Consider the following 27,743-nt stretch of genomic DNA (forward strand, 5'->3'; position numbering starts at 1 on the left):
TCAGAAATAAACACCAGCTATATATATAAATATAAGTATATACATATATATATATATGTACACACACACATATATGAGAACAACCTATTATGTAGAATTTCTGGAAAATAACACCGAAAACAGCAAGAATAATCATTTGTACAAGACTGGCTTTGCTGTGAAAAGGAGATTTGGCTCCTTTAAAAAAAGTAAACTCTGGGGTGCTCGGTGGCTCAGTCGGTTAAGCATCCGACTTCGGCTCAGGTCATGATCTCACAGTCTGTGAGTTCGAGCCCTGCATCGGGCTCTGTGCTGACAGCTTGGAGCCTGGAGCCAGCTTTGGATTCTGTGTCTCCTTTTCTCTCTGCCCTCCCCAGCTCGTGCTCTGTCTCTCGAAATTAAATAAACATTAAAAAAATGTTTTTTAATTAGTAAAATAATAAAAAACCAGTAAACTGATTTTTTTTTTCATTGCTTCAAGTCATCTGCATTTAATAATAGTGGAGTACCTAATCGTGTGAATTAGCATAAAGACTGATTGCTGACCAGTTGTAACTGGCTTTGCCACACCATAATGAACACAGGTTTTAATAGACTCTGAGAGATCAATGGTCAATAGTCTGAGACTCTTTTCCAAGTTAAAAAAAAAGTTCAACAGTTACAATCTCCAGGCTTATCTGAATGTTGGCTACAACATTCTTAAAAGCTTGATGTTCTTATCACAGCCCTTCTTAGTGCCTGACAGAAACAACTATGTCGTTTTTACCCTTATCTTAACAGATGCTGTTGAGGCGCCTGGGTGGCGCAGTCGGTTAAACTTCCGACTTCAGCTCAGGTCACGATCTCGCGGTCCGTGAGTTCGAGCCCCGCGTCGGGCTTTGGGCTGATGGCTCAGAGCCTGGAGCCTGCTTCCGATTCTGTGTCTCCCTCTCTCTCTGACCCTCCCCCGTTCATGCTCTGTCTCTCTCTGTCTCAAAAATAAATAAACTTAAAAAAAAATTTAAAAAAAACAACAACCAGATGCTGTTAGTGCTGGTGCTGATGGAAAAGGACACCCAGAGCCAAAGAACCACTTAGTGTGGCTTTGCCAGGGCCTCACATCACCTCTACCCTCCCTGGGAAGACGCATCCCCCTAACTCCCGACCCCCTTTTCATATGCATGTGGGAATCAGGGTCCATCCTCGAGGTCAGACACCAGCTTCAGATTGCTGGTATCCATCTCCTGGACTTTGAGCCCCACCCAACTTCAGTATCTGCACAGCCACACCCACTGTCTTCCCACTCCCCCAACTGCCACTTCCGTGACAAAGTCACCAGGAACCACATCTGAACCACATCTGCAGGTTGTGGGGATCCTGCTTCCCTGCTGTCTTCAGCGTGGTCTAGACCCTCACTGTCTGTTACATTAGAGCTATCTTCCTGGGTCTGGCCTGCCTTTCCCTACCTGACTGCATACCCAGCAGTCAGGATGCTCTAGAATACATGTTCGATTATAACACAATAAAATACATTAAAATACATATTCTCCAGGGGCACCTGGGTGGCTCAGTTGGTTAAGCATCTGACTTGGCTCAGGTCATGATCTCATTCAGTTCCTGAGTTTAATTAAGCCTCGCGTAGGGCTCTGTGCTGACAGCTCAGAGCTTGGAGCCTGCTTTGGATTCTGTGTCTCCCTCTCTCTCACCCCTCCCCTGCTTATGCTCTGTCTGTCTCTCTAAAATAAATAAACATTAAAAAATTTAAAGTTAAAAAAAAAAAACACATGTTCCCTGGTTTAACCTTTGAGTCCCTTGTAGGGACACCCCTCTGTGCCTGTTCTTCCTCTCCATCCACTGAACTCCTATTTTTACACACCTAGCTCAGAAATCACCTCCTTCCGGAAGCCTTCCCCGACCTCCACAGGGAGTCCGTCATTCTCTTACGTTCTATGCACTATGTTTATTTACATGTCAGATCCCCTTAACTAAGGAGTGAAAGCTAACCTCGCCTCTAAGGAGCCATCGTCTCACGAGGCTGAAGAGGGGTTCATATCACTCACGGGAATGTCTCCAGGAGATTCTGTGGTTACAGATGGCTTCCTTAATACTGTATCTTTTTTTTTTTTTTTTAAACTTTTTTTTTTTTTTTTTTTTTATTTATTTATGGGACAGAGAGAGACAGAGCATGAACGGGGGAGGGGCAGAGAGAGAGGGAGACACAGAATCGGAAACAGGCTCCAGGCTCTGAGCCATCAGCCCAGAGCCCGACGCGGGGCTCGAACTCACGGACCGCGAGATCGTGACCTGGCTGAAGTCGGATGCTTAACCGACTGCGCCACCCAGGCGCCCCCCTTAATACTGTATCTTGCAAGACCTTGCCTCTCAGGTGTGGCCTGCAGCCCAGTAGCATGGGCAGGCACCCGAGAGCTTGTTAGAATCACAGAATCTCTGTTCCTACTCCAGACCTTCTGAATAAGACTCTGCGGTTGAACAAGATCCCCACGTAATTTGTATGCACATTAAAGTTTGAGAAGCACTGGCATAGGGGATGTTAATGTCAAGAGTTTAAGTAGAAAGTGTAAAATATCTGCTGATTCCTGGCAAGCAATTTTAGAGCTGGGCTAGATTCGGGACGGGTTGGCTCCCCATTACTCAGTCCTGGGCATTAATGTGACGCCTTGGGTAGGACAAAGGGAGCAAAGACAGCTTCACTAGGAGGAGCTGGGAGGGCTCCCCATCTCTCCCTGCATCACCCAAGCTGGTGCCCACGGGATATCTTTATCTTTTGTTGCATAGGAAATTGACATATAGGAGGTGGCCTAATCGCTGATTAAGAATTTAGAGACTAGAGCGCCCCCTACCGGGCTCTGCGTTCCCCGAACGTGTCCTATTGGCCTCTGCAAAGCTGACCTGTGGTGGGTGCTCAGCAAATGTTTATGGCTGGATTTCGGCTTATGTGATGTGCATTGTGCCTGCTCGCACCTCTCAGGTCAGCGTTCTGTGTACAATCCCCCCAGTTCTAACAGAAATCATTCAGTCACCACAGAAGTCCGGGAGCTTCATCGGGGCTTAATCTTATCCTTTGTGGCCACAATTATCTACAACAGCATCAAACTCAACATCGCAAGAGCTAAACCTCACTTAGTTAAGTGCAAATCTATTTGTGCCTTCAAGCAAAGACAGGGGATGGATTTAATGTTCTAAAGCAGAGGTGCTGGGGGAATAGGTCTGCCTGTAAGTTTGGACTGTGGCCTGTGAGGTTGGCTTTGGTTGCCTGACGACCCAGTGGTTTAAGGGTCCTTGTTTCATACACTTTGTCTAGTTTTCGTCGTTTCAGATGGAAGGTAAATCTGGTCTCCATTACTCCATTTTGGCCAGAAGTGGAAATTGCCCACTTCATTTACCTACTTTTTTTTTTTTTTTGAAAGAGAGAGAGAGAGAGTGAGAGAGAGAACATGTGCAAGTGTGGGCGAGGGGCAGAAGGAAAGAGAGAGAGAATCTCATGCTGAGCGTGGAGACTGATGTGGGGCTCGATCCCACAACCCTGGGATCATGACCTGAGCCGAAATCAAGAGTCAGACGTTCAACTGACTGAGCCACCCAGGTGCACCTATTCGTGTATTTTTGTGGTGTCTTAATACCAACTGAATTATCCAGGGTTAGGACCACTGTGAGAAGTGAGGGACAACTCTTCTCTGTCTGGTTTGGGATTTTGGCAAGATAATCATTTTGCTAAGCCATGTTGCTGATGTAATGTGAGTCCTGGTCCTTGAGTGGCCAATGTCATTCTATATTTGGAGATGTGTGTTCACAGTGATCCTGCATTCGTAGGATCCTTTCTAATGTCTGTTACTGTGGTCATGTTAGGGCATTTACATATTTAAGCACATATGATTTTATTACACTTTTCCATGGAGGGAGAAGGCTGTGTGGTGAGTTCAGGCAGAAAGGGTCTTATACAACCCCACAGAGTTTCCAAAAAGGAACAGGGCAGCAAAATGATGGAGGGCAACTGAGAGGGGCTGGCAAGTTCATCGGTAACCACCGGATGAAGATCAGAAGGGGTGGTGGTCATCCTGGGGGTGGGGGTGGGGCAGGTGTGCCTCCATCCTTGACCTTGTGGCTCCTCAAAAGCACTTCGGAACGTGGACAAAACCCAGGGGAGAAAGGGAAGGGGGCTGAGGGAGGGAATCCCTTCAGTGACTGAGAACAATTTTCTGCCAAAGGAGCAGTGAATAATAAAAATTAAGTTCCGTTCTAGAAAAAAAAAAATGACATTTCATATACTTTTAAGTTTGTGCCTTAAGATTCGTAATTACTACCCAAGCTCTTTTCAGTGTAAAAAAAAAATTGCAGAATGTCCCAAGCATGAGAGCTGCTGTGATTTAACATCTGTTGATTGAGAAAAGACATGAAGGCAAAACGCTGCCCTGTATTCAGAAGGCGCTTGCTTCTCGCACAATTAGATTTGCAGATCAGTAGGCTCACAAGCTAGGAAGAACACCCCCGCCGCCATTTAATGTTTACTTACTTATTTTTGAGAGAGAGAGAATGAGCAGCAGAGAAGGAGAAGCAGACAGAAAATCCCAAGCTGGCTCCGCGCTGTCAGCACAGAGCCTGATGTGGGGCTCGAACTCACAAACTGGGAGATCGTGATGGGAACTGAAATCTAGAGTTGGAGGCATATATTGTTTATGTTAACATGTACTCCTTTCATTACTATTCTATTTTGAAATAAGGTAAATATTGATTGACATAGTCTACATAAACGAAAAGTTTTGGAATTGTCAATAATTTTTAAGTACTGACCCAGTATTTGGAAGGACGCCTTTAGTAATGGCGACAAGAAAACATGGACAACTTTAACTGTCAAATTTGTTAAATGAATGGTGTTATAAAAAGGTTTTCTGGGACACTCCCCTTCTTTTTCTAAATAGGGCTCTGGCTGTTTTGGAGTAATTTTTTTTTTTTTTTTTTTTACTTATTAAACATGATTATAAGCTCCTTATGCACCTTGCAACTCAGATTTCATGCTCCTATGTTGATGATTGACTTTATTTAACTTGATAGAGATTGGCTAAATATATGAATAATGATTCAAATGCTGTATTAAAATAATTTTGAACTAGCTTTTCATTTAAAAAAAAAAGAGTTGGAGGCTTAACCGACTGAGCCACCCAAGTGCCCCAAGAGCAAAGGTTCTGAATAAGAAAGTCTGGGCCCAGAGTTTGCTATTTACTAACTGTGGGCTATGGGCAAGTTAAATTGCATTGTTTCTCCTGTTTCCTCATTAACAAAATGGGGATAATGAGAATACCTACCTCCCAGGATGATTGAGACAATCCAGCCCACTCCGTAAGCCATGGTGTGATTATAAATGGACACGAATTGTTGTTTATAGATGCTGCATGTATACGTATTGCCTACAGACATAAAAGTGAGCATTAATTTAATTTCTGTGTTAGACTCATTCCTCCAGAGTTAGGTATTAAATCAAGTGAAAATAATTTAGGGTTAGACTTTTTAGGGAATTCCTAGTCTGTCGGGCATGAGGGGAGATTTACACAGAGCCGGTGAACAGACTACCTACCAAACCACAAGATTCGTGCTGGCATGTTAGAATTAACAACCGGCTACTCATTGTGAAGCTTTCCCAACAGGGAGATGCGTTCTGGTTTTCCATTACCTGAGTCTTATCCTTTCTAGCGCCAAAGAATACAGACCAAATGATCACCAGGGAACAGAAATAGATTACTTCACCTTTGGGCAACCTGCTGTTTGGGTGACTTGGCACTTCTTATCTCGAGAGGAAAAGCACAGTGATGCCGATTGGTCCACAGTGGGAGGGGTCCACCCTTCCACGAAGGCCCAAGTTATTGCGAAGAGGCATTCGTCATCTGCTGATCATGGTTCTTGTTTGGGCGTTGGGGGAAAATTTCTTCTCATTCACGGCTCTGAATGTGGTCCTATTTCTTGAGGCATCCAGTGGAACCCTGATTAAGCAAAATACTGTGGAAATGGGGTTTTCCCCGATAAGGTAAGGGGATCATCTAGGCTGAGCCCAAGTTGCAAATGTGTTCTGAACGCTTTGCTAGACCTTCTTGCCTTAGCAAGTACAGAGCAATGAACGCATTTTGGAAATTTCTTTGTGAGGTAGTTGGAAGAGGTGTATTCATTCCACAAATATCTATTGTTTTACTGCTGAGTTCTGGGAGAGGGGCTGGCCACGGGGTGGTAAAAAGACAAAGGTGGTCTGATCCTCTGCAGAACCTGTGTTCAGACCACAACCATCGCCACTTAGCAACCATGTGATCCCAGGCAAGTTCTTTATTCTCTCTGACCCAGTTTCTTATCAGGGAAATGGGGCCCGATAACTCTAATATTCACCTTGCCAAGGGCGTCTGAGGATTATAAAGCAAAAAACACTCTACAAACTGCAGGTGTCTATGAATGGGCATATTATTTGATGACTGCGAATCTTGCCTTGCATTGTGAAAATCGTTCTAAAAGGCCCAAACCATTATATCGTTTTAAGGGATGTCTATGTAGACTCCGTATTGTATAAAAAAGTAACATTTGGGGGGAGGGGGGAAGGAACTATCTGGTTCAATTCCTTTTTGACAAATTAGAAAACCCAGGCCCCAAGAGGTGGACTGACCAGCCCAAGGATTCTGTTAACAGATAAACTGAGGCACATTCAAAATTTTAAGAGTTTATTTGAGCAAAAGTTGGCTCAAATTGGGCAGCGTCAGATCTAGCTGAGAGGAAAAAGCCAGCTGTAAGATGCTGTGCAAAAAGTGAATGACTTTTCTAGACAGAAGGGAGGAGGAACAAGGAAATTCTATTAAGAGCAGGCTGGTTATTGCAAGGTTACTTTCCTTTAGGGGAGGGCAGGGGTCTGTCAGGCAGATTACCTAACTGGTGCTGATCAGATGTCTGACTGACTAGTTGAACATTCCATTTCTGGAAGAGTTGAACCTCTAATCAAGTTCAGTCTTGGCGTGGTGACATGGGGTTCAGCATAAGCAACTTCATTCGGGACCCGGTGTCTTGTTTTTAACATCGCACGGAGCTGGGGCTAGAGCTCAGTCCTGTTCCTCTGACCAGTTTCATTACTCAGCCTGAGTAACAGACCCACAAAACATAGGATGATACTAGCTCACAAATAACAGTAGCCTGTACCCCGATATTGGGCTGTAACTTCTCTCCACTTGAATCTGTCTTTGAGGAAGAATAGAATTATTGTCCGTTCAATCCATTTCCAAGAACCGTTGATTTTATCTTTGTTTCTTTTTTCTTTCTTTCTTTCTTTCTTTCTTTCTTTCTTTCTTTCTTTCTTTTTTATTCTCTAGTTAATATACAGCGGAGTATTGGCTTCAGGAGTAGAAACCCGTGATTCATCACTAACACTATAACACCCAGTAATAACACTAACACTATAACACCCAGTAATCATCCCAACAAGTGCTGTCCTTAATGCCCATCACCCATTTAGCCCACCCCCGGTTTTATCTTTCTATTTAAACCTGTGTGGCAGGCATAATTCTGGCCTCCACTGTCTCTGCCCTCCCATGTCATGCCCATGGTTATATTAGGAGGAGAAGGGACGTGGCAGATATAATCAAGGTCACTAAACAGCTGGCCTTAAGAGAGGGAGATTATCCTGTATTATCCAGGTAAGCCTAGATTAATCACAGGAGCCCTGAAAAACCAAAAAGGAAGCCCGAAGAGGAAATCAGATAGACGTAGCAAAAGGGAAAGTTGGAGATGCCAAGCTTGCGAGGGGTTCCATGCACCACTGTTGGCTTCAAGATGAAGGGGGTTATGTGATGGGAAAATGGGGAATCCCAGTGCTACAACCTCAAGCAACTGAATTCTGTCAATAACTGAAATGAGTTTGGAAGTGGAAACTCCCTCCGAACCTCTAGGGAAGACACCAGGCTGGTGGAACCCAGACTTTGGCCTTGGGAAGCCCTGAACAGGGGACCCAGTTGAGGGCTCTCTGCTGGGACTTCTGACCCACTGAGGTACTACATAGGTATTGCTTTAAGATTTTCTTTTTTCTTTTTGTCATTGACTTTTAAAAATTTCTTTTAAATGCAGATGGATGTGCAAATGGTACAGAAGGATGAGAGGAGAGAGCAGCCATACCCTGTTCAGTAAACCCCTCCCAACCTGCCCTCCCTGCAGAGGGCCGCCAGGGGGAGCAGTTGCTGTTTTCTGCTCTTCAGCTACCCTCTCCATCTGTCAAATCACCCCTCTATTGCTTTTTTAAACAATTTGAGATGCTACTTATTGATTTGTCGTTTAGGTGGATATCATTTACTTTTATAAGAAATCTCCAACAGGGACATCGTTTCTTGTGTTTGGTATCTTTCTTCTAAAAGTTCATTAGAGGAGGGCCCCTGGGTGGCTCAGTCAGTCAAGCATCCGACTTCAGCTCAGGTCATGATCTCACGGTTCGTGAGTTCAAGCCCCTCGTCAGGCTCAGAGCCTGGAGCCTGTTTCCGATTCTGTGTCTCCCTCTCTCTCTGCTCCTTTCCCGCTCATGCTCTGTCTCTATCTCTCTTTCAAAAATATATAAACGTTAAAACACACACACACGTAATTTTAACCAGTTGATGGCAGCTTCTCATTTGTCATACCTTCATCAGACCTGTCAACACAAAGCAAAGCAGACCAAGAAATTCATTTCTTCTTCTCTGGTAAATTTGCTGCATATGTGCTGGGTGGCTAAAGCTGACATTCCCCGGGACAGAAAAGCAGAAGCCCTAGTTGATCAGGAAAATGGAGGAGGCAGTGTATGTCAGTGGTTAGAAACTCACCTCTAACAGGATACAAACCACTTTGGCTTCAATCGGTGAGATCTTTAATCTTTTAGGGTTGTTGGGATTATGATATGAGATGGGTACATAGTGCTTAGCATATGTACATAAATGTTAGGGTTGCTAGTCATTCTTATTACTTCCAAGACCATCCCAGTGGACATATGGGTCCCTGTCCAGCAGCCTTGAGGACAACTTATATTAGTATTGTACGCAGGAGGGGGCAATGGCACTAGACTGACCAGCTGGGAACTGCCCAGCCTGTGCTGAGGAGAGACATGACTCAGTGGTGCCCTCTGCTTGCCGCTTTATAGAGCACAGGAGTAGCAGGGCACTGTTGCGGACTGGCCAGACCTTGGATTACACTTGGCATTGCGCATTTGAAGCGTGGCCTTTATCGCTATGAAGCTGCTCAAAAGTTTCCACAAGGAGTTTCAACACTATGTTCACCTTTTCTTTTTCAATATGGGCCTTAAAAAAAAAAAAAAAAAAACAAAAACACCCACTGGGGGAGCTGGGTGCCTCTGTTGGTTAAGTGTCTGACTCTTGACTTCGGCTCAGGTCATGGTCTCACCCTTCCTGAGTTTGAGCCCTGCATCTGTTAGCACAGAGCCTATTTGGGATTCTCTCTCTCCCTCTCTCTCTCTGCCCCTCCCCCTTTGTTCTCTCTCAAAATAAATAAAAATAAACTAAAAAAACAAACAAACAAACCCATCCACTATATTGAACTATGATCGACCTACAAAAAGCTGTATGTGTTCAATGCATAGGACTTACGAGTTTGGGGATAATTATACACCCGTGAAACCATCACCACATCTAGGCCATAAACGTATCCGTCACCTCCAAAAGTTTTCTCCCACCTTCTTTCTTACTTATTATTGTGATAATAGCATTTAACGGAAGACCTACCCTCTTGTCACAACACAATACAGTGTTGTTAACTGTGGCCGCAATGCGAACCGCACCTCTAGGATTGGTCTCGAATTTTGTTTCTTCTGTAATTAGTTCTTCGTTGGAGCCAGGAGAGGGCACTGTTGCCTCATCCAAATTCTGCACCGTGGTCTACCAGCTGTGCGTCTTGAGCTACAGTGTCTCATTTTCTGGCTTTGTTGGGTGTGGCAGTTAATTTCTTAGGTACCCAACAGGGAAACGAAACGAAACAAAACAAAACAAAACAAAACAAAACAAAACAAAACAAAACAAGACAAGACAAAACAACCTTTTGTCTGTACTAGGACAAACACAAAAACTTGAGACTTGACAAATTAAAACAAAAATTTTAAACCATAAAATTGTGTGTAGAAGTTTTTAAAAACACACACGTGCAACAGAGGCAGTTCTTTGAAACTGATCAAGGATCTTTCTGAAACCACTGTCTGAAAAATTAGAGTCTAAAGCTGGTGTTCCTTCTCATTTTTGGCATCAAAGTGACAGGAAAAAGACGTAGAAGAGGCTGATACGCAGTTTTAGGGAACTCTGGGATGTTTCCTTCTCCTGTGGCAACACTCATAACCTCCAGAAAACAGAAGCCTTTGCTAAGAGCAGGGAGGGTGCAATGTGGCCACTCACCCCCTACTTCTGCCTCTGAGGTTCGCCTGTTTCTTTCTTGGCCGATGCGATTACCGGCCGTGAGAAGCCACGTTGCCATTTTTAACAGGCCCTTTTTAAACGAGGCAATAATGGCTTTATTTATAATCTTTGGGTGAAAAATGGCACTTGAAGAGGACCGTTTCACAATCCAGGCGGTCTGCATTCTCGTGGTTCTCTTCCAAACTAGCAGTCTAATAAGGGTGGCAGAAGCTGAGCTCCTTTTTGGCCCTGCCATTCCCTCTCAAGTTTCCCTATTTGTGATTTCCGTCCATGGCTTCAGAGTTGGACTGAGATATTCAAAATGCAAAATACAAATATGCTGATGGCAAGCCGAGCCTACACAGGGTCACATCACAGCGTAGGGCTGAAAAACCTCGCGGTACTGGAGAATATCCCCAGCACCAAGTACTCATATATGATGCCTGTAAATAAATATTTGCTGGATGAACGACTGATTGATGGGGTGAGTGAAGGAAACCACTCACTTCTCAAGATAATTGTGGGTGTGAAAACTGATTCGTAACTATTTGAATAGACGTGACGTTTAAAAAATGTTACCATTAATTATTTGGGATTTTATACCGGATGCTTTCCAAAGATTTCCCATGAGGCCAACAGAAATTGGTGAAGGCGTGTCTACGTGCATTTATGTCCTCACTCACGCTGTTATTTCAAAATCACGAGGAGAGACAAGTGTGGGAACTTGAAGACATCGCGTCTGTCAACATTTCGCATTTCTCCTTTTTTATTCTTTCTTCATTCTGGTAATGGTAACTTGCAGCTTGTTTGGCTGGTTGGTTGGTTTTTTTCCAGACTCCTGTCTGAGCTGAACTCCGTGCAGTGAGTAAAGTCTGGGCTCACAGAGGGCCATAAAATCCTTTTAATATTCATTTGAAGGTACAAGCTCTTGGACCACAAAGGTCCCTTCTCCTGGTCCCCTTTTCATGCCCAGACATGCTCAGGGACTTGGCATCTTGCCCTGGACGCAAGGCATATAGGCCCAACAAAACGCTCATTTTCACTGCTTGCAACAATGATCAATTCTTTAATGTAATTACTTAGAACAAATTAAGAGTTTAGATCCGGGAGCCTTGGGGCACTCAAAGATTATGGAAAATAGTGGGGTGGGGAATGGTTTCAGATGCCCCTGGGCTGCAAAAAGCCACACCCCTCAGAGGCCGGGTGTGATTCTGATAGATAGGTGTGAGCTTTTACTAAGTACACCCTGAAGATCTGCAGGGCAGGAAAAAGTAGGAGCTTACGGTCCATGCGTGCTCTGTCTTTGCCAGGCCACCTTCTAAAAATAGCTAGCGGCTGCTTTTTTAACTGTGTGACTTCTTAAATACGTTTCCCTTTCCAGCAGCTCAGTTTGCTAGAGGAAGTGGAGAGTAAAAATATTGTTTCTCTGTCTTCAGCTGAAGACCGGTGGCCCCAGTGTAAGCCACGAAGACAGTATCCATAGGTGATAGGAGGGGGCAAAGGCAAACCCCGTGAATTTGAGCTTTTATTGCACACGCTGTCGGGTTCCTGGGTATGGGAGAAAAGCAGACCCTTACATACAGACTCCAAGAGAACCTCTAATTTCACTCAAGACAGGAAGTGTCCTTTACCCCAATGCTACTGGGCAAATGTGGAAATAGGAACTTTGATAATGATTCAAGTTACTTTTACTTGGGAAGGTTTGGGAGGAAATAGCTGTAGGAATACCATTCTTAAAGAGCTTACTAAGGCATTATCCAGGCATAAAGCAGGCATTATCCAGGGCTCACCGCAAGCCAGGCACTGCCCTCTGTGCTTTCCATATGCTAGTTTATTTAATCAGCAAAACAATGCTCGGAGCCAGGTGCTCATATGACCTCCCATTGCAAAGAACCAGGAAACTAAGGCACCAGGATACCAGGAAGCTTGCCCCTCAAACACCCAGCTAGTACAGGAAGTCCAGCTTGATTCTAGGCTCTGTCCTTGACCATGTGTTGCTTTTAAAATCAGAGAAAAAATAATAAATGCGGCTTTAAAATCCTGACCCTAAAATCCATAACCTACAGCAGACTGTGAAGATCATTGCATGGAAGGGCTTTGGAGAAGAAAGAACACAGGCAGCCTAGATTGTTTGATTTACTAAAGACCAGACTTTATAGACGGACACCAAGGACAAGTGGCTCAGATGTATCCCCCTCTGCAGTCCTGTAAGCAGCCAGTAAACAGTCTACCCCTTGCAATGTTACCTGGGGCTGCAGGACGTGATGGTCAGTCTCAAAGGAAGAGTGAATTTCCCAGCTACCATAACTCTGAATGGTGGGCTCGGCACCGAAACGACACAAATACACTTTCACACACAACTTTCTATGAAAAGTCATAAAACAGTGGCGCCTGGGTGGTGCACTTAAGCATCCGACTCTTGGTTTTGGTTCGGGTCAGGGGCGCATAGTTCGTGAGTTCGAGCCCCGCGTTGGGCTCTGCACTGACAGTTGGGAGCCTGCTTGGGATTCTCTCTCTCCCTCTCTCTGCCCCTCCCCTGCTCTCCCTGTCTCTATTTTCTCAAGATAAATAAATACACTTTTAAAAAAAGTCCTAATACAAAAGTCCATTGTATTCGTATAGATCAGCCATGAACAACTGGAATTTGAAATTAAAAAGTAATGCTATAGCCCAATTTAATTCACAAGATACATGGAAGGTGGTGGCACACATAATGGATGCAGGAAGCAACTGAAATTTTAGAATACGGCCGTGTCCATTTGGATACAATTTTAAGAATATTCTCAAGGTTTATCCTAACAAATATTTGACACAAATACAGTTGAAAAGACATACATGCAGAAGGTGGGAAACCAAAATTTAGAAAACCATCAGTTCAGAGTTCTTGTTTGTTCCCAGAGGAAAATAACTGACTTCTACAATGCTGATAACTTCTCATATTGACCAACTTACTTTATAATTTTCCTTGTAATTTTTATTTTTTTAATTTTATTATTTTTTTAACGTTTTATTTATTTTTTGAGACAGAGAGAGACAGAGCATGAACGGGGGAGGGGCAGAGAGAGAGGGAGACACAGAATCGGAAGCAGGCTCCAGGCTCTGAGCCATCAGCCCAGAGCCTGACGCGGGGCTCGAACTCATGGACCTCGAGATCGTGACCTGAGCTGAAGTCGGACGCTTAACCGACTGAGCCACCCAGGCGCCCCTGTAATTTTTAATAAATAGCCAGACTAAAAAAAAAAATCCCCATCTTTTTGAAAGTAAGAGGAGTGCTGGGAGGAACTGAGGTCTCACTTTTCTAGGTTTGAGTATCTGTGTTAAGGGGAAGCGTTGAAATGGGCGCAGAGCTGAGTCCCTCAAATCCTCGAACGAGAGAGGACTCCCTCCCAGCTCTGGGGGCGCTGGCAGCAGAAGGTCCTCAGCCACCTGCCCTCTACAGAACTGGGGACTCTGTGGACGAGTGCCACCTTGGCCAAGGCCTTGGGCCCTTTCCTGGGTAGCCCGCGCTCAGCAACCGGTGGATGTGGCCCTTTAAGCCCTGGCCTTCTGGCTTTTACGGGGGCAGCTCTGAAGGGTCATGTCCACTCCAGACCTGCCCACAGGGCCACCCAAGGCCTCCGCTGAGACCGCATTTATCCCAGCCGAACTCTGCCTGCCCGTCCCACTTCCCTCCCTTTCTTTCCACAGGTATTGATCCCAAGGCAAGCACAGACGAGGGGGATGCTGTCCCTGGCTCTGGGTCCATGTCCCAGCACAAACCCAACACGGGGTGGGGGGGGGGGGGGGGGGGGGGGGGGCGGGGGGCTAGGGAGGAAGAACACAAGGCTTTGGTGAGCAGCTGGCCCCTCTGCCACACGGATTCTACGGGCCACAGCCCTGGAGCCCGTCTTGGAAATTACACGAGGAAGGAAAGCAGTGCCATTTTCCACACACAGATTCAGGAAGTGAACCGAAGAACAAAGAAGACACTTTGGGAAGCCTGGCAGGGGACACGTCTGAAATTCGGGCGGGGCTTTGGGGGACCACAGGAGGCAGAATGGCAGCTGCATAGCCCACTGTTTGGTCTAATCCCCTGAGCTGTCCTGTCCCTGGTACCGTGGTCTCACTGTGTTAATTAAATCATTCTCATTAATTCAGCCCGAGTGTAAATTAGGAAGGAATGAAGATAAATTAGGTTTGAAGGCAGCTAATACATTTAACCCCATGCTGCTTATTTTGCAGCCTAACAGAATAACGTTGTTAAGGGAGATAACAAGGCCAAAGCCTTGGGCACAGCTTCTTAATAGCATTAAAAATGAGACCTTGGTTTGGTGTCACAAGGCAGAGGCAAAGACCAACTCCCGGGGGGCCTTTGGGACTGGCCTAACATCTTGGGTCGGGTGGTGGCCATTTTATGACACGGATCCATAGCATTTCCTGAGTTGTTTATGCCTCAGATAGCTACCACGTTTGTGGTTGTCCAGTTTGATCACAGGCCTGTCTAGAGAGTTCTTCCTGTACAGACACAAGATTTGCTCACCTTCTCGTCCTGTGAGGGAAGTGATAAGGATTACCTTTAGGATTGGCTGGAGTAAGGACAATTTGTGTTGCTATGAGCGGAAATATGCTAACTTGCAAATCGCGCTCAGCTGTGAAATAAACACTAGACACTGCACACAGGCCTGGAAACTTTTGATACAGTGGTTCAAGCAAACCAGTGCAGTTTGTAGGAGGTCATTGAAGGCACACACATTTTCCCCCAGATGCAAGTTTAGTTCCTCTATCGCTCAGCAGGAACGTGTCTTTCACTTTTATGCCCTCCGATGGCTCATTTCTTTCCCCTGCCTCATGTTGCTTATCTCCCTGAGGCAGATGAAGCAAATGTCTATGGTCACTGAACACATTTCAAGATTTCCTAAAGCTACGACATTTTTTCCCTTCTCTTTTCTTGCAGCCTAGGAGGACGGCAACATTAGGTTGAAGAGACCAGGAAAATGGCATCGGTGGACAATGACACGATGTCCACAGCATCCCTGCCTGCTTAGCAGAGTTTTGTGCAAAGAGAGATAAACGCTGCTGTCCCGTCGGTTAAGGACACTGCAGTTTCCAGGTGGTGAAGATACAACAGAAACAGATTGGCTGTTCCCAACTCAGTGGCTTCCTGGGACAAAATCCCCAGCCAACCAACTGAGCTATGCACATGTTTTATATTTCTAGGCAAGATCAGCTAGGCGTAGATTGGGTAAGTAACTGAAGTAAGAAACAGATACTTCTCCTTAATGAGAAAAAGTGTTAACCTCTCAGTTTAAACAGAACGATTCCCCCAAAGGAAGACGTTGCATCCGGCTCTTCAAACCAGCGTGCCTACTTTGAGCCCACGACCCAGACAGACAAAACGCTGCTAGAAGGTGCCTTTGCGGCTGCCTTGATGGACTTCCTCCACACCTCTCCACAGGCTACAGAAACGTGTTTTTAAAAGCGGGGGGGGGGGGGGGGGGTGTGCTAGAGCTGCACATAGCCACTTCGCCTGTTTTCAGCACCTGCCTCTGGTGTGTGTCTACACTCTCTCTGGTCCGGCCTGATTTTATCCACCTCTCCTTCAGGAACGGGGTCGGCTCTTCACCTGGCCAACCCCAGAGTCGCTGCACGTGGCTCTTACCATGAGCTGATCCAGCTGTCCCTGGCTTTGTGAAGCAGTCTGGAGCTGAGGCCCCGCATAAAGAATTAAACTATGAAACAGACTCGGAAAGGCTCCTGGTGAGGCTGGCGAGTTAATGCTAACAAAGGACTTCAGAGGGCACTGTCTTTCCTTGCATGCAAGGAGCAAAATTTCTCAGCGCAGACCGGCAGGGACCGGGGTACAGAAAAGTGTGGATTAGAATAAAGAACCGACAGAGTCTTGGTTCAGGCAGTCTCTGGACACCGGGAGCTCTAGGTGGGGCCTCCTCAGCCTGTGTAAACCATTTCTGCGTCTAGTGTTTAGAGGAAAGCTGGGGGGGGGGGGCGCGGAGAGGGGAGAAAACCCTTGCTCGGTGGATCCTTACTCGAGCTGCAGAGCGAGGCCACTGCTAAGTGGCCGTGGGACCTCGAGCTGGACAATTCACATCACCCTGGGCCCCACTTTCCCAACCTGCAAAACGAGGTGGCTGGACAGGTAATCGCTACAGTTCATTCATTGATTGTATTCCAAATACCTAATAAAATCCAAACACGAGCTTTAGCTCCCGCTGGAAAACCAGTCCTTAGTGCAAAGATCAGAAATGGATTTCGCAAAGGGCGATCGCCACGCGAGATGAGTTTTCGAACCGCCTTCCTTCCTTCTGGCACGCGGCGCTTCAAACAGGCGCGCTGGGCCATTTCTTTGCTGAGCTGCAAGCTAAACACAACGGAGCGATAAAAGACAGGAAGGGCCCAGCCCGAAAGGGCGATTTCGGCTCTATCGCCAGGGAGAGGGGGCGGCGTGGCCGCTCCTTTGAGCAGCTCGCTTTGAATCAAGCGGCGGCGGCGATTGGCTGCGGAGCACGTGGTGCGCGCCCCGCGGGACAGCGCCCGACTGCGGCTGCTGCTGCTCCCCGCAGCGTGGGGCAGAGTCCGGGCGCGGGTGCCGCACCCGCCGGGGTGGGGCGGTGGGGCGGCGGGGCACAGGGGAAACGCCAGGAGCTCGAGTCTGTCTGCCCCTTGCCAGCGAGAAACCCCACGGGCCGCCTTTGGCCGACCTGCAGTGTCCCCGGAGTGGCCAAACTTGTGCCCCTGCCCTCGCCACTGCCCTCGCTCCAGGTGTCCCACGCAGCGCGCGTGCGCCGGGCACCTTGCCTGCCCCTGGCCACCTTTCCTGAGCATCTCGCGGGCTCCGGCTTCGCGGAGCGCACAGCCGGGTGCCTCCCCTGCCCAGGGTCCCTCAGCTCCGGGGCTATCCATTCACCGGGCTGGGCCAGAGAGGCGCAGGCACTCCGACCCGGCCAAACTTCTGCTACTCTCGGTCCCTGAGGGCTGCAGCTGCTAGTGGCTCAGGCACCGTGTCCGCTTTGTCTCTCTCTACTCTCCGCAGCCCCCCCCCTCCCCCGCTTCCTCTCTCGATTAACTCCCCCGACACGCTCTTCTCCAGCTCCTCGCCGTCGCCACCTCCTCCCCTTCCTCCTCCTCCTCCTCCTCCTCCTCGGCGGGCGGCCTTCACGCGCTTCCTCCCTCCTTCCCCTGGTGTCACTCCGCACCCGCGCCCTCTCCTCCCTCCCCTCCCTTCTCCTCCCCGCCCCGCCGCGCCGCGCCGCTTATAGCCCGCCGCGCGGCTGCTGGGCGCAGACTGCTTGGGCAGCCAGAGTGGAGGCGGCGCGGCGGTGGCGCTGCGGAGACCGGGTCCAGACGCCAGGCGGCCGCCGGCGCGCACAGCGCTTCCTCGCTCCCTCCCCGGAGTGCACTGCCCGCCTCCTCGCGCGGCGCCGGCAGCCGCAGAATCGCTCCCCCTTCCCGAGACGCGCTCCCGGAGACGCTCCGCGGGTCGCGGGCAGAGGCCGCGGCGTGGGAGTCGCGAGGCGCTGTCCTCTTCCCGGCTGGCGCCCCATGCGCGCTCCTTTCGCCCGGGTTGTCGCCGCCGCTCCCCGGGGCTGAGACGTCCGCCTCGTCTCCTCCTGCCTGGTGACCTAGGCGAAAACCCATCTGGTTGTGCGCCGACGCCGGTCGCCTCTGCTGTAAGTTTCATCCGCTGCCCGGGACCTGTTGCGGGCGCCGCGGCTTTGCGGGGCTGCTCGGCCTGCGGGGGTGCGTTCGCCCCGGAGCGCGGAACTCCGACTTGGGAGGAAGTGGGGGAACTGTTCTCGGGGAGGAGACCTCGGGAGCCGCTGCTGCCCTTCCATAGCGTGCAGACGCTGGCCATCGCCGGAGGGGCCTCCTCTCGTCCGCGGCCCCCCGGGACGAGCTGCTGGGGATCCGAGAGCCCGGCCAGGGTAGTATCTGTCTCCTTCCTCCGCCCGAAGCGGCGCTTCCCTCGGGGTGGGTGTCGCTCTGCCCAGCACCGCGCAGCCCCTAGGGCCGAGCAAGTTGCACCCTATCCGGCACAGGGGAGCGCTGGGGCCACACGCACGCACCCTTCGTCAGGGCATGTTCACTGCGGCGGAATGTCTGTAGGGAATGAATGAAAACTTCCTGAAAAATTAATTTCCTCTCATGCAGGTATTTGGCCTTCAGTGTAATATTCTGAGTTTCGAAGGATAGGAATTGGTGGGCGTGGTGGGGACGAACCATGAAACTTGTACAGGATGCAATTTCGTGTTGCCCTCTCAGGTGTGGCCAGCGCGTTAAAGAGCGTTGCAAGTGTTCTAGGCGGCTGTATGGTCGATTGTTTTTCTCGTTGACAGTGTCTTTCTAAAGTTCCATTGTATCAGTAAGGTAAATGCCCGAGAAAATCTGCCTAGTTTCTCCTTTGAGTGCGTTGAGAACAGGTTCAAAATCTTAGGAGATGTGATGGGATGCAAAGTGTTGGAAGCAGAGGGCTTGGGTAAAGAGCATTAAGTGAACTGAACTTACTGTAACTAGGAGTCCTTTTGATGTTCACGGTAATAGCAGCCCTTTTTCTCTCTCTTCTTTGTAGATGCAGGTTAAGTATATGTGTGCAGTTTTGTTTTTTTTTTTTTTTTTTTTTTTTTGGCTACTTGGCATGCAAATATTATTTCTCTGGGGGCTTAAAAATGCCAGAAGGATGATTCATTTTCTGTTGAAGGTATGTTTAGTGACTGCATAAATGGCTTCTGCTGATATTTTGATGTTTGCATAATTTTCAACCAGAAAGCAGGTCATTTCCCTTGGGTCTTTAAGTTTACCTTTTATTTTAAGCAAATATTGCTGTAAGAGTGTTGGATTTTGACTGTGACATGCTTCTCCATCTGGATGGTAGCCAAGATGACAGGCTAGCCTCTTCCTTCTGGTTTTGTGGGCCAACTTGGAAGACGCAGGAGCATAAACATAGAATGCATAGGGATGCAGATCCTATATCCTAAGGCCTTCTAAACAAACTGTTTTCTTAAGTGTAAGCCTCCTGAATGTTGTTTTACACTGTCTGAAATCTAATGCTCAGGGAAACATGTTCTGGGTCCGGGTGTGATCCCCACTCGGTGTGATGGCACTGTGGTGCTTACATACCTTGTGCAGGCAGTCTCATTCTCCAGTTACGGCTGTATTCGCTCTTAGCTTGAGAGAAGGCAGCTTTTGAGGGTGCTTTCGAAACATTAGCTTAAAAAAAGAACTACTGATTTGATTTGGCATGTTTGTGAGTTTCTGTGTAAGGCATAGGAATACTCATACTATGTTTTTTTTTTTTTTCCCCCTCATATTATCTTTTGAGGTTTAAGCTTAAAATCGTGCTCAAAGTACTTGGGACTGGATGTACAAATTCACAACTGTAATGGTAGAGCATCAGAGATGTTAGGCTCTCCGGAGCACTGGGCGTTGGTTAAAAGGGACCAGACTGTAGAGGCTTTGCTTGAGGTAAGAGTGATGTGTGGCTCCTGGGTCCTAGCCTAAGTCACCATGGACACTAATGTTGTCTTCCGAACAACAGAACCCTAGGACTTTGTTACTAACTTTCTTCCAGTAAGCTGTTTACTCTTGATGAAAAGTTACAAGCCAAAAATGAAGGAAAACAAGTTGCCTCACCTAACGGCTCCGTGGCCGGAGAGTCAAGGGCAAATCTGGTGCTGCCTTTGCTGTTTGCTGTGCTGTGCCACAGCTGCTCAGGAAATCCAGCTTGGTATCTAGCCCGTGCATCTGTGGTACATCATGCATTTGCATGTATTAATAATTACTGCAATATAAACCCAAACAGTAAATATCCGAGAGGTTGAAGGAAACAAGGAGGCGGTAGGTTTCAGCTCTGTGCTGTGAGAACTAGCTGTTCTGGGTTTGGAACAGATACTGTAACTCACACAGTTTACCCTCTTGGGATAAACAACTTCCTTAAGAATCCCTGGACAGGCAGGTTCTTGAAGGCTTTATTGCTTTGAAATAACAGAAGGATACAGTTTGAAAAAAAAAAAAAAAAAGCACGTGGTTCTGCTTTTGAAGGTTAGGTGATAGGTATTTACTATGTCTTTAACCTACAGTTTACCTCCTGAAAAAAGCCAAAGAGAGCATTAGATTTTGCAGTAATTTCAATAATATGGAGGAAAGCATGTCAATCAGCAAATAAATTCTAGGGTGGCCTTCAATTAACAACGGCTGGCAACACACACACACACACACACACACACAAGGGCTTTTGATTTAGATAAGGCAGTGTTTGCATTTTGAACTCCTATGCACGTGCCCGTGTTTGCAGGTACATAAGGATGATTCTGGTGATGCACTGTCTAATCGAAAAGAGAGGGATGGATAGATCCTTTGTTCTTGCATCTTGTTTTCTAAGAATTGATATAAAGCAGGAAGAATAGAAAAACAGCAGTCATGGGTATGCTACTCAAAATATTCTTCCTTTTATGTTTGCAAATCCTCATTTTGGAAGCTGTCCAGAGCGAGAAAGATGGGTGGTGATCGTGGCCAGGATCTGTTCTGTGTTTTCACAAAAGCCTGCTCATCAGTACTTGGTCATGTTTATATTGGTGTTCTTTGAGGACCCTGCAGTGGTAGAATTGTCTGGTTGGAAATTATTTGTGACACTTAAAGAAAGATCCAATCATAGTAGCAGTTGGCCTAGGCCTATGATTTTAATGTCACGTTTCCCATTGACTGTGATTCAGAGAGAGACTGGATCTTACTAAAGGAGTTCTTAATGGGATTAATTAATAGGTATTTTGTTTTACACATGGCTTTATGTTGCATAGGGCATGAAAGCTGGTGCCCATCCTGGCGTTACGAGAGCTGGAGGCCCAGCATTTTACGTGGCCTGCGTGAATCAGCTGGACAAGGGACAGGAAGGTGTGAGAGTGAGGCCTGGGTTTTGCTGACTTACAGTCTCGAGGACTTCAGTATCCTGAAAGTGGGCAGTCAGGTTTTCCAAGATGAACCTGCTTTCAAGCAGTGGCTTTTTTTTTTTTTTTTTTTTTTTAAACAGTGTTCCAGTAGCTCAACAGTGTTCCAGTGAATGCCTTTCCTTCTAGGTGGCCGTCTCTGACGCTGGACAGGAGTGACTGTCCACTATTCAGAACAGTGGGCGGTAAGACCAGTGGCGAAGTGTCCTGTTTTCTCTGTTCACGACTCCTTGTTTTGCTTTGTTCTGCTGTTCTGAGCCTCAGGAGCATCGCTGTTCAATGGTCTGTTTTGTTTTGTTTTGTTTTGTTTTTAGGAGTGGAAACAAAATGTCAGTCAGCGTGCATGAGAACCGCAAGTCTAGGGCCAGCAGCGGCTCCATCAACATCTATCTGTTTCACAAGTCTTCCTACGCGGACAGCGTCCTCACGCACTTGAACCTTTTACGCCAGCAGCGCCTCTTCACGGATGTCCTCCTCCATGCTGGAAATAGGACCTTCCCTTGTCACCGGGCCGTGCTGGCCGCGTGCAGCCGCTACTTTGAAGCCATGTTCAGCGGCGGCCTGAAAGAGAGCCAGGACAGTGAGGTCAACTTCGACAACTCCATCCACCCCGAGGTTTTGGAGTTGCTGCTTGACTACGCGTACTCCTCCCGGGTCATCATCAATGAAGAAAATGCGGAATCGCTCCTGGAAGCCGGTGACATGCTGGAGTTTCAGGACATCCGGGATGCATGCGCAGAGTTCCTAGAAAAGAATCTGCACCCCACCAACTGCCTGGGCATGCTGCTGCTCTCTGATGCGCACCAGTGCACTAAGCTGTACGAACTCTCCTGGAGAATGTGTCTCAGCAATTTCCAAACCATCAGGAAGAACGAAGACTTCCTCCAGCTGCCCCAGGACATGGTGGTGCAGCTCTTGTCCAGCGAAGAGCTAGAGACGGAAGATGAAAGGCTTGTGTACGAGTCTGCAATTAACTGGATCAGCTATGACCTGAAGAAACGCTATTGCTACCTCCCAGAGCTGTTGCAGACAGTGAGGCTGGCTCTCCTGCCAGCCATTTATCTCATGGAGAACGTGGCCATGGAGGAACTCATCACCAAGCAGAGAAAGAGCAAGGAGATTGTGGAAGAGGCCATCAGGTGCAAACTGAAAATCCTGCAGAACGATGGCGTGGTAACCAGCCTCTGTGCCCGGCCTCGGAAAACTGGCCATGCCCTCTTCCTCTTGGGGGGCCAGACCTTTATGTGTGACAAGCTGTACCTGGTAGACCAGAAGGCCAAAGAAATAATTCCCAAGGCTGACATCCCTAGCCCCAGAAAAGAGTTCAGTGCATGTGCAATTGGCTGCAAAGTGTACATTACTGGGGGGCGGGGGTCTGAAAACGGGGTCTCGAAAGATGTCTGGGTTTATGATACCCTGCATGAAGAGTGGTCCAAAGCTGCCCCCATGCTGGTGGCCAGGTTTGGCCACGGCTCTGCTGAACTGAAGCACTGCCTGTATGTGGTTGGGGGGCACACGGCTGCGACTGGCTGTCTCCCGGCCTCGCCCTCAGTCTCCCTAAAGCAGGTAGAACACTATGACCCCACAACCAACAAATGGACCATGGTGGCCCCACTCCGAGAAGGCGTTAGCAACGCCGCGGTAGTGAGTGCCAAACTCAAGTTGTTTGCTTTCGGAGGTACCAGCGTCAGTCATGACAAGCTCCCTAAGGTTCAGTGTTACGATCAGTGTGAAAACAGGTGGACGGTACCCGCCACCTGTCCCCAGCCCTGGCGTTACACAGCGGCCGCTGTGCTGGGTAACCAGATTTTCATTATGGGGGGAGACACAGAGTTCTCTGCCTGCTCTGCTTACAAATTCAACAGCGAGACTTACCAGTGGACCAAGGTGGGAGACGTGACGGCAAAGCGCATGAGCTGCCACGCCGTGGCCTCCGGAAACAAACTCTACGTGGTTGGAGGCTACTTTGGCATTCAGCGATGCAAGACTTTGGACTGCTATGATCCAACGTTAGATGTGTGGAACAGCATAACCACGGTCCCGTACTCGCTGATCCCTACTGCGTTTGTCAGCACCTGGAAACATCTGCCTTCTTAGGTGCGGGACATCGTGAAGGAAGCGAGCGTGAGGTAAGACGTTAAGTCAGTGCTTCTCAGCCTTGACTGAGCCTAGGAACCTCCCAGAGAGCTTTTCAAGAGCTTCCCGTCCCGGAGACTGGATTTCATTTGGTCTGGGTAGGTCCCAGGCCTCAGCACCTTTAGAACGTTTTCTAGTGATTCTAATACACAGCCAGGTTGAGAACCCCTGACCTACGTTAATGATGCCAACCCATGCTTAATGAGCCCTCCCTGTATGCCTGGAGCCGGGCCGTGTGTTTCACATGGATCATTTCATTTGATCCTGACAACAAACTCGCGAGATACTATTACTAGAGCGTTTTATAGACGAAAACAACTGATGCACACAGAGGTTAAATAAGTAAGTTGCCCAAGGTCATAGAGCTTAGTCTGTGGAGGAGTTGGTAGAGAAAACAACCCAGGCACTCTGGCTCCAGGGTGGAAGCATGTGAGCATCATGCTCAACTGCTTAATAAACTTGAGCTTCACATTGGTATCACTCCAGGAGATATTTGGTGACGTCCAAACTTAGATTCCTCAAACCCTTTTCTGGAATGAAGTAGGGTGTAAAAAACTGAATGCTTAAATTTATTCGTAGTTCATTCTCTCCAATATTATTTGTTTGCTTATTTAAAACTTCTTTTCCTCAAAAAAAAAAAATAATAGCCCCCTTTAGGCATTTATTAGCTTTCGAAGGAAGTCAAGGTCTATCCTTGTAAAAGAGTTGCACCTGCATTGTATAAATTTGTCTGCGGCGTGGATACACTGAACCATCTAGACCGCCTTATACTGCAGCCTTTCAGAGTTAATCAGACAGGCTGAGCCTATTGTCAGGGCTAACAAAAGTTGTCTTTCCGTGTCATATATCTGAGTCCATAATGGTCGTCTTGTGTACTTAAGAGTATATAATACCCTTGGCTCAAATAATTAATAGGTCTACACAGTTCAGCGTTCGTGAAGCTAATGGCCGCTTTGCTGCCATTAAGCATCCTTAGTATTGGCCCCAGGAACCACTTAGGCATGTCTAAGTGTAGCACAGAATACGTGGACTTTGTTGATTTGTTTTGCTAATTCACGGGCTTGTTCCTAATAGTAAGAGAATAAAATCAAAACTTTGCTTTGGAGGAAGTACAGTGAAAACTGACTCATTCCTTGAAAACTTTTGGCTCTGTTTTCCCTAGTATGTTTCACATTTTTGAAGGGGACTTTCAAAGAGAAAAAAAGGAAATCAAGGAGTCTTTGCAAGCAAAGCAAAGAGGGATTTTGACTCATTTGTCTTTTCTTTCCACATTTCGTACAGCTCGTTTTAAGACACCACTAAAGTTGGCCTCACTTTTACAATTACTCTTTCTTTCTTTTTCATCTCTTCAGTTATCTCTCCAGCCCATTACAGTTAGTAGAATTCTTATAATATAGTGTAACCTTGGAATGAAGTTTGTTCAAAGGAGCTGGAACAGTCAGAAACCTCCTGTGGGGAGCTGGGCTGACAGCGTCCCACACCAAACTGGTTTTTGCAGCCTTGCTGGCCTCTCAGTAATCCTAAGTAAACAAATGCTCTGAATGTGGTTATTTCCTCTGCGATATGAGCGCATGACTCAAGTCTAAAGCAGGTTTCTAGAACCTTCTAGGCAAAAGCATCAATTAACAGCACACCAAGTTCGGTGTTAGTCCGGAACCGACTAAGTTTGCATGGGAGAGCCGTAAAAATTGCCAGTGATGGTGGTGGCACATCAGAATGATGACTGGTCGATTGGCTGGCATCCTTGGAGCAAGGTAAGGAAACTGAGGCAGGAAGAGGCCACATGTGCATTCTGGCTCTGGCTCTAAGCTGTGGTGTCTAGACCTTTCTGTACTTCGGATCCCTCCTTTGTCAAATGAGTGATTTGAATGAGGCTTCTCCTAGCTCTGTCCCCAGACTTGGGTGAATTGATAAGGGGTGGGGGAAGGGAGAGAAAATACCTTGCCCAGTGCCTGGCATATATCAGGTGTTCAATGCTCTTAGCTTTGTTTCCTCCTTCAATTTAGACCTTAGCTTGTCATGGAATTAGCTTTGTGTGTGGAGTTTGACCATTATCTGATTGGAATGTTTGTACTTCATTTTTGGTGCCTCCTTTCTCAGCCCAGAGTATGTTGGCAAACACTTGAATTCACCCTATCCTGGGTATTTGAACCTAAGCACATACTTCCGGTCCCTGGGAAACGAGCAAATAAAGTGTTCGGTCATATGTGAAACACCTACCCACCCTTGGTGCTCCCAGCCGGAGTCCAGCCCACAACAACGAAATCTGACAGGGCCCGGTTTGCCTTTTTAAAGGGCGGCGTGAGCCTGCTCAAAGCCACCCTTGCGGTTTCCAATAGGGAGAATGTTGGCTTAAATTTCTCGAGTTTTCTACACACAAGATAGTGTTAAAACACTTAAGCTCCATGGAGTGACTTAAAAGAGGTGCTGTGTAGGTATCAGCCCTAAACTGCCAAAACTTCCGGGACATCGCTTTGATCTCCAAGTGTAGGTGCTAACCGAATTAATACAGTGTTAACAAGAAGTTTCCCTAGGTCTAAAAGCTCATTCACCAAGGGGATTTTACTCTCCTGCTGCTCTGTCAGTGGGTGGGAAGGACAAAAAGGAAGTTACGTAAAAAAAATTTTTTTTTTCTTTTAATGTTTATTTATTTTTGAGAGAGACAGAATGCGAGTGGGTTAGGAGCACAGAGAGAGGGAGACACAGAATCCGAAGCAGGCTCCAGGCTCCGAGCTGTCAGCACAGAGCCCGACGCGGGGCTCGAACTCGTGAGCTGTGAGCTCATGACCTGAGCCGAAGTCGGATGCTCAACCGGCTGAGCCCCCCCCCCCGGGCGCCCCAGGAAATTACTTTTGATTACTCTCCCGTTTTCATGGTGCTGTGTGGCCCCAGCCTGACACGTGACAGCTTTTGGATTCTGATTTATTTCTTCCTTGTTTAGATATTTCCTTTCCCTTCCCTTTCCCTTTCCCTTTCCCTTCCCCTTCCTCTTCCCCTTCCCTATTTGAGTATGCAGCATCGTGAAGTGTCGTGTTATTACAAGATACATTCTTCTGGCCGAATGTTGATCTATAGGTTACTGGGAGGTGGGGTAGAAGGATGACTCTGTAGTCTAAGGAATGCCTTGAGAGCTTGAATCACGGTTATGAAACTGCCAAAAGAAACAACTAACGAAATGAATCAGACTTCTGAGCACACAAAAGCGAGAAGAATTCAGGGCAAGTAACGAGCAGCCCCTCCTGCGTTCCCTTTGTGTGCACTTAGAGTTCTAGCAGCAGGAATGAGATTCCTCCACTGGTGCTGGAAATGCGCTCTCTGAACAGATAGGGCGAGTGTTTGAGAGACAAAAACCCTGTGCAGAATTTTCCCCGTATCTATAAAATTGGATACAGCGGGTGGGGATGGCGGCTTGTGTGAGGAGATAGCGGCTCCCGTGCAATGTGCGGCCTCTGTGGTTATGGCTCCCTGAATTTATATTCACGCTTGACGTCGGTAGTCTGTAGATCATAAGTGTATACCATAGCTGGCGTCTCCCAAGTGTGGACTGATGAACGTGGAGAATAAACTCCCAGCCTTGGGCTGTGGAGGCCTGGTATATTAGTCGTGTGAAAGGAAGCGAGACTGACTTCTGCTGTAATGAATAGCAGAGATGCATTTAAATAAGAGGATTAATATGTCTGCCTTCTATATGGTGAATAAATTGATTTGGGGATCCTTTGTGGGAAATGGGCCAAGGAGGGTTTGCCCAAGAATCTTTTTTGACCCTCGGCCGATCGCTTCACAGTGGCTCTGCTTAACCATGGAGATGAATTATGAATGTTGGAAGCGGAAGGTGGCAACTCATAACAGCACCTGGACGTATATAAGTTTGTATTTGAACATACGCACGTTTAAGGTTTAGTAGAGAAATGAAGATTTTTCTTTGGGCACCATTGTGTCTGTTCAGCTAGTCTTCCGTATCCGTGCACACCCCATGCGTGTGCATCGAAGGCAAGCGCTTTATCCTTGCACACTTGCCACTGAACAAGTACTTAAGACCTTTAGAAGCAATATTGACCGGCTCTGTCCTGATGTTACCTTTTTTGTAGATTTCGAGGCTACTAACAAGAATCCTTTCGTTCCCTCTGTTTTAGCTCACTCCATCACTTGGCGAGACAAAACCAAGATTTCGACTTTGGAGAGGCCAAACTTAATGAGGAGGAAGAAAAGAAAAAGGAAAAGAAGTTGCTACAAGACTCGATTACAATCCACTGCACCTTGTAAATGCTCTAACTGGACATGAAGGAGGCGGAGACGGAAGACGAGCGAAACACACACA

General features: G+C 47.3%; 2 protein-coding genes across 2 annotated transcripts in view; one reads left to right on the top strand and one right to left on the bottom strand.

The window, feature by feature from the left end:
* HEXB (hexosaminidase subunit beta) overlaps positions 1-18,572 on the bottom strand; it is a 77,717-nt gene extending 59,145 nt beyond the window's left edge. The window contains exons 1-4 of the mRNA XM_040493212.1: positions 18,416-18,572; positions 17,400-18,353; positions 16,529-17,050; positions 14,875-14,983 (exon numbers count right to left, since the gene is read on the bottom strand). Of these exons, the coding sequence (XP_040349146.1) occupies positions 14,875-14,983; positions 16,529-17,050; positions 17,400-18,353; positions 18,416-18,572 (1,742 nt within the window). The remainder of the gene's footprint in view (positions 1-14,874; positions 14,984-16,528; positions 17,051-17,399; positions 18,354-18,415) is intronic.
* Positions 17,666-27,633, top strand: ENC1 (ectodermal-neural cortex 1). Its single transcript, XM_040450904.1, has 3 exons — positions 17,666-18,019; positions 21,604-23,418; positions 27,559-27,633. Exon 2 carries the CDS (start codon positions 21,617-21,619, stop codon positions 23,384-23,386), a length of 1,770 nt encoding a protein of 589 aa, XP_040306838.1. The 5' UTR covers positions 17,666-18,019; positions 21,604-21,616; the 3' UTR covers positions 23,387-23,418; positions 27,559-27,633.
* The last annotated feature ends 110 nt before the right edge of the window (positions 27,634-27,743 follow it).

The sequence above is a fragment of the Herpailurus yagouaroundi genome, unplaced genomic scaffold, assembly GCF_014898765.1.
Source record: "Herpailurus yagouaroundi ecotype Mexico unplaced genomic scaffold, PumYag 29, whole genome shotgun sequence".
Lineage (NCBI taxonomy): Eukaryota > Metazoa > Chordata > Mammalia > Carnivora > Felidae > Herpailurus > Herpailurus yagouaroundi.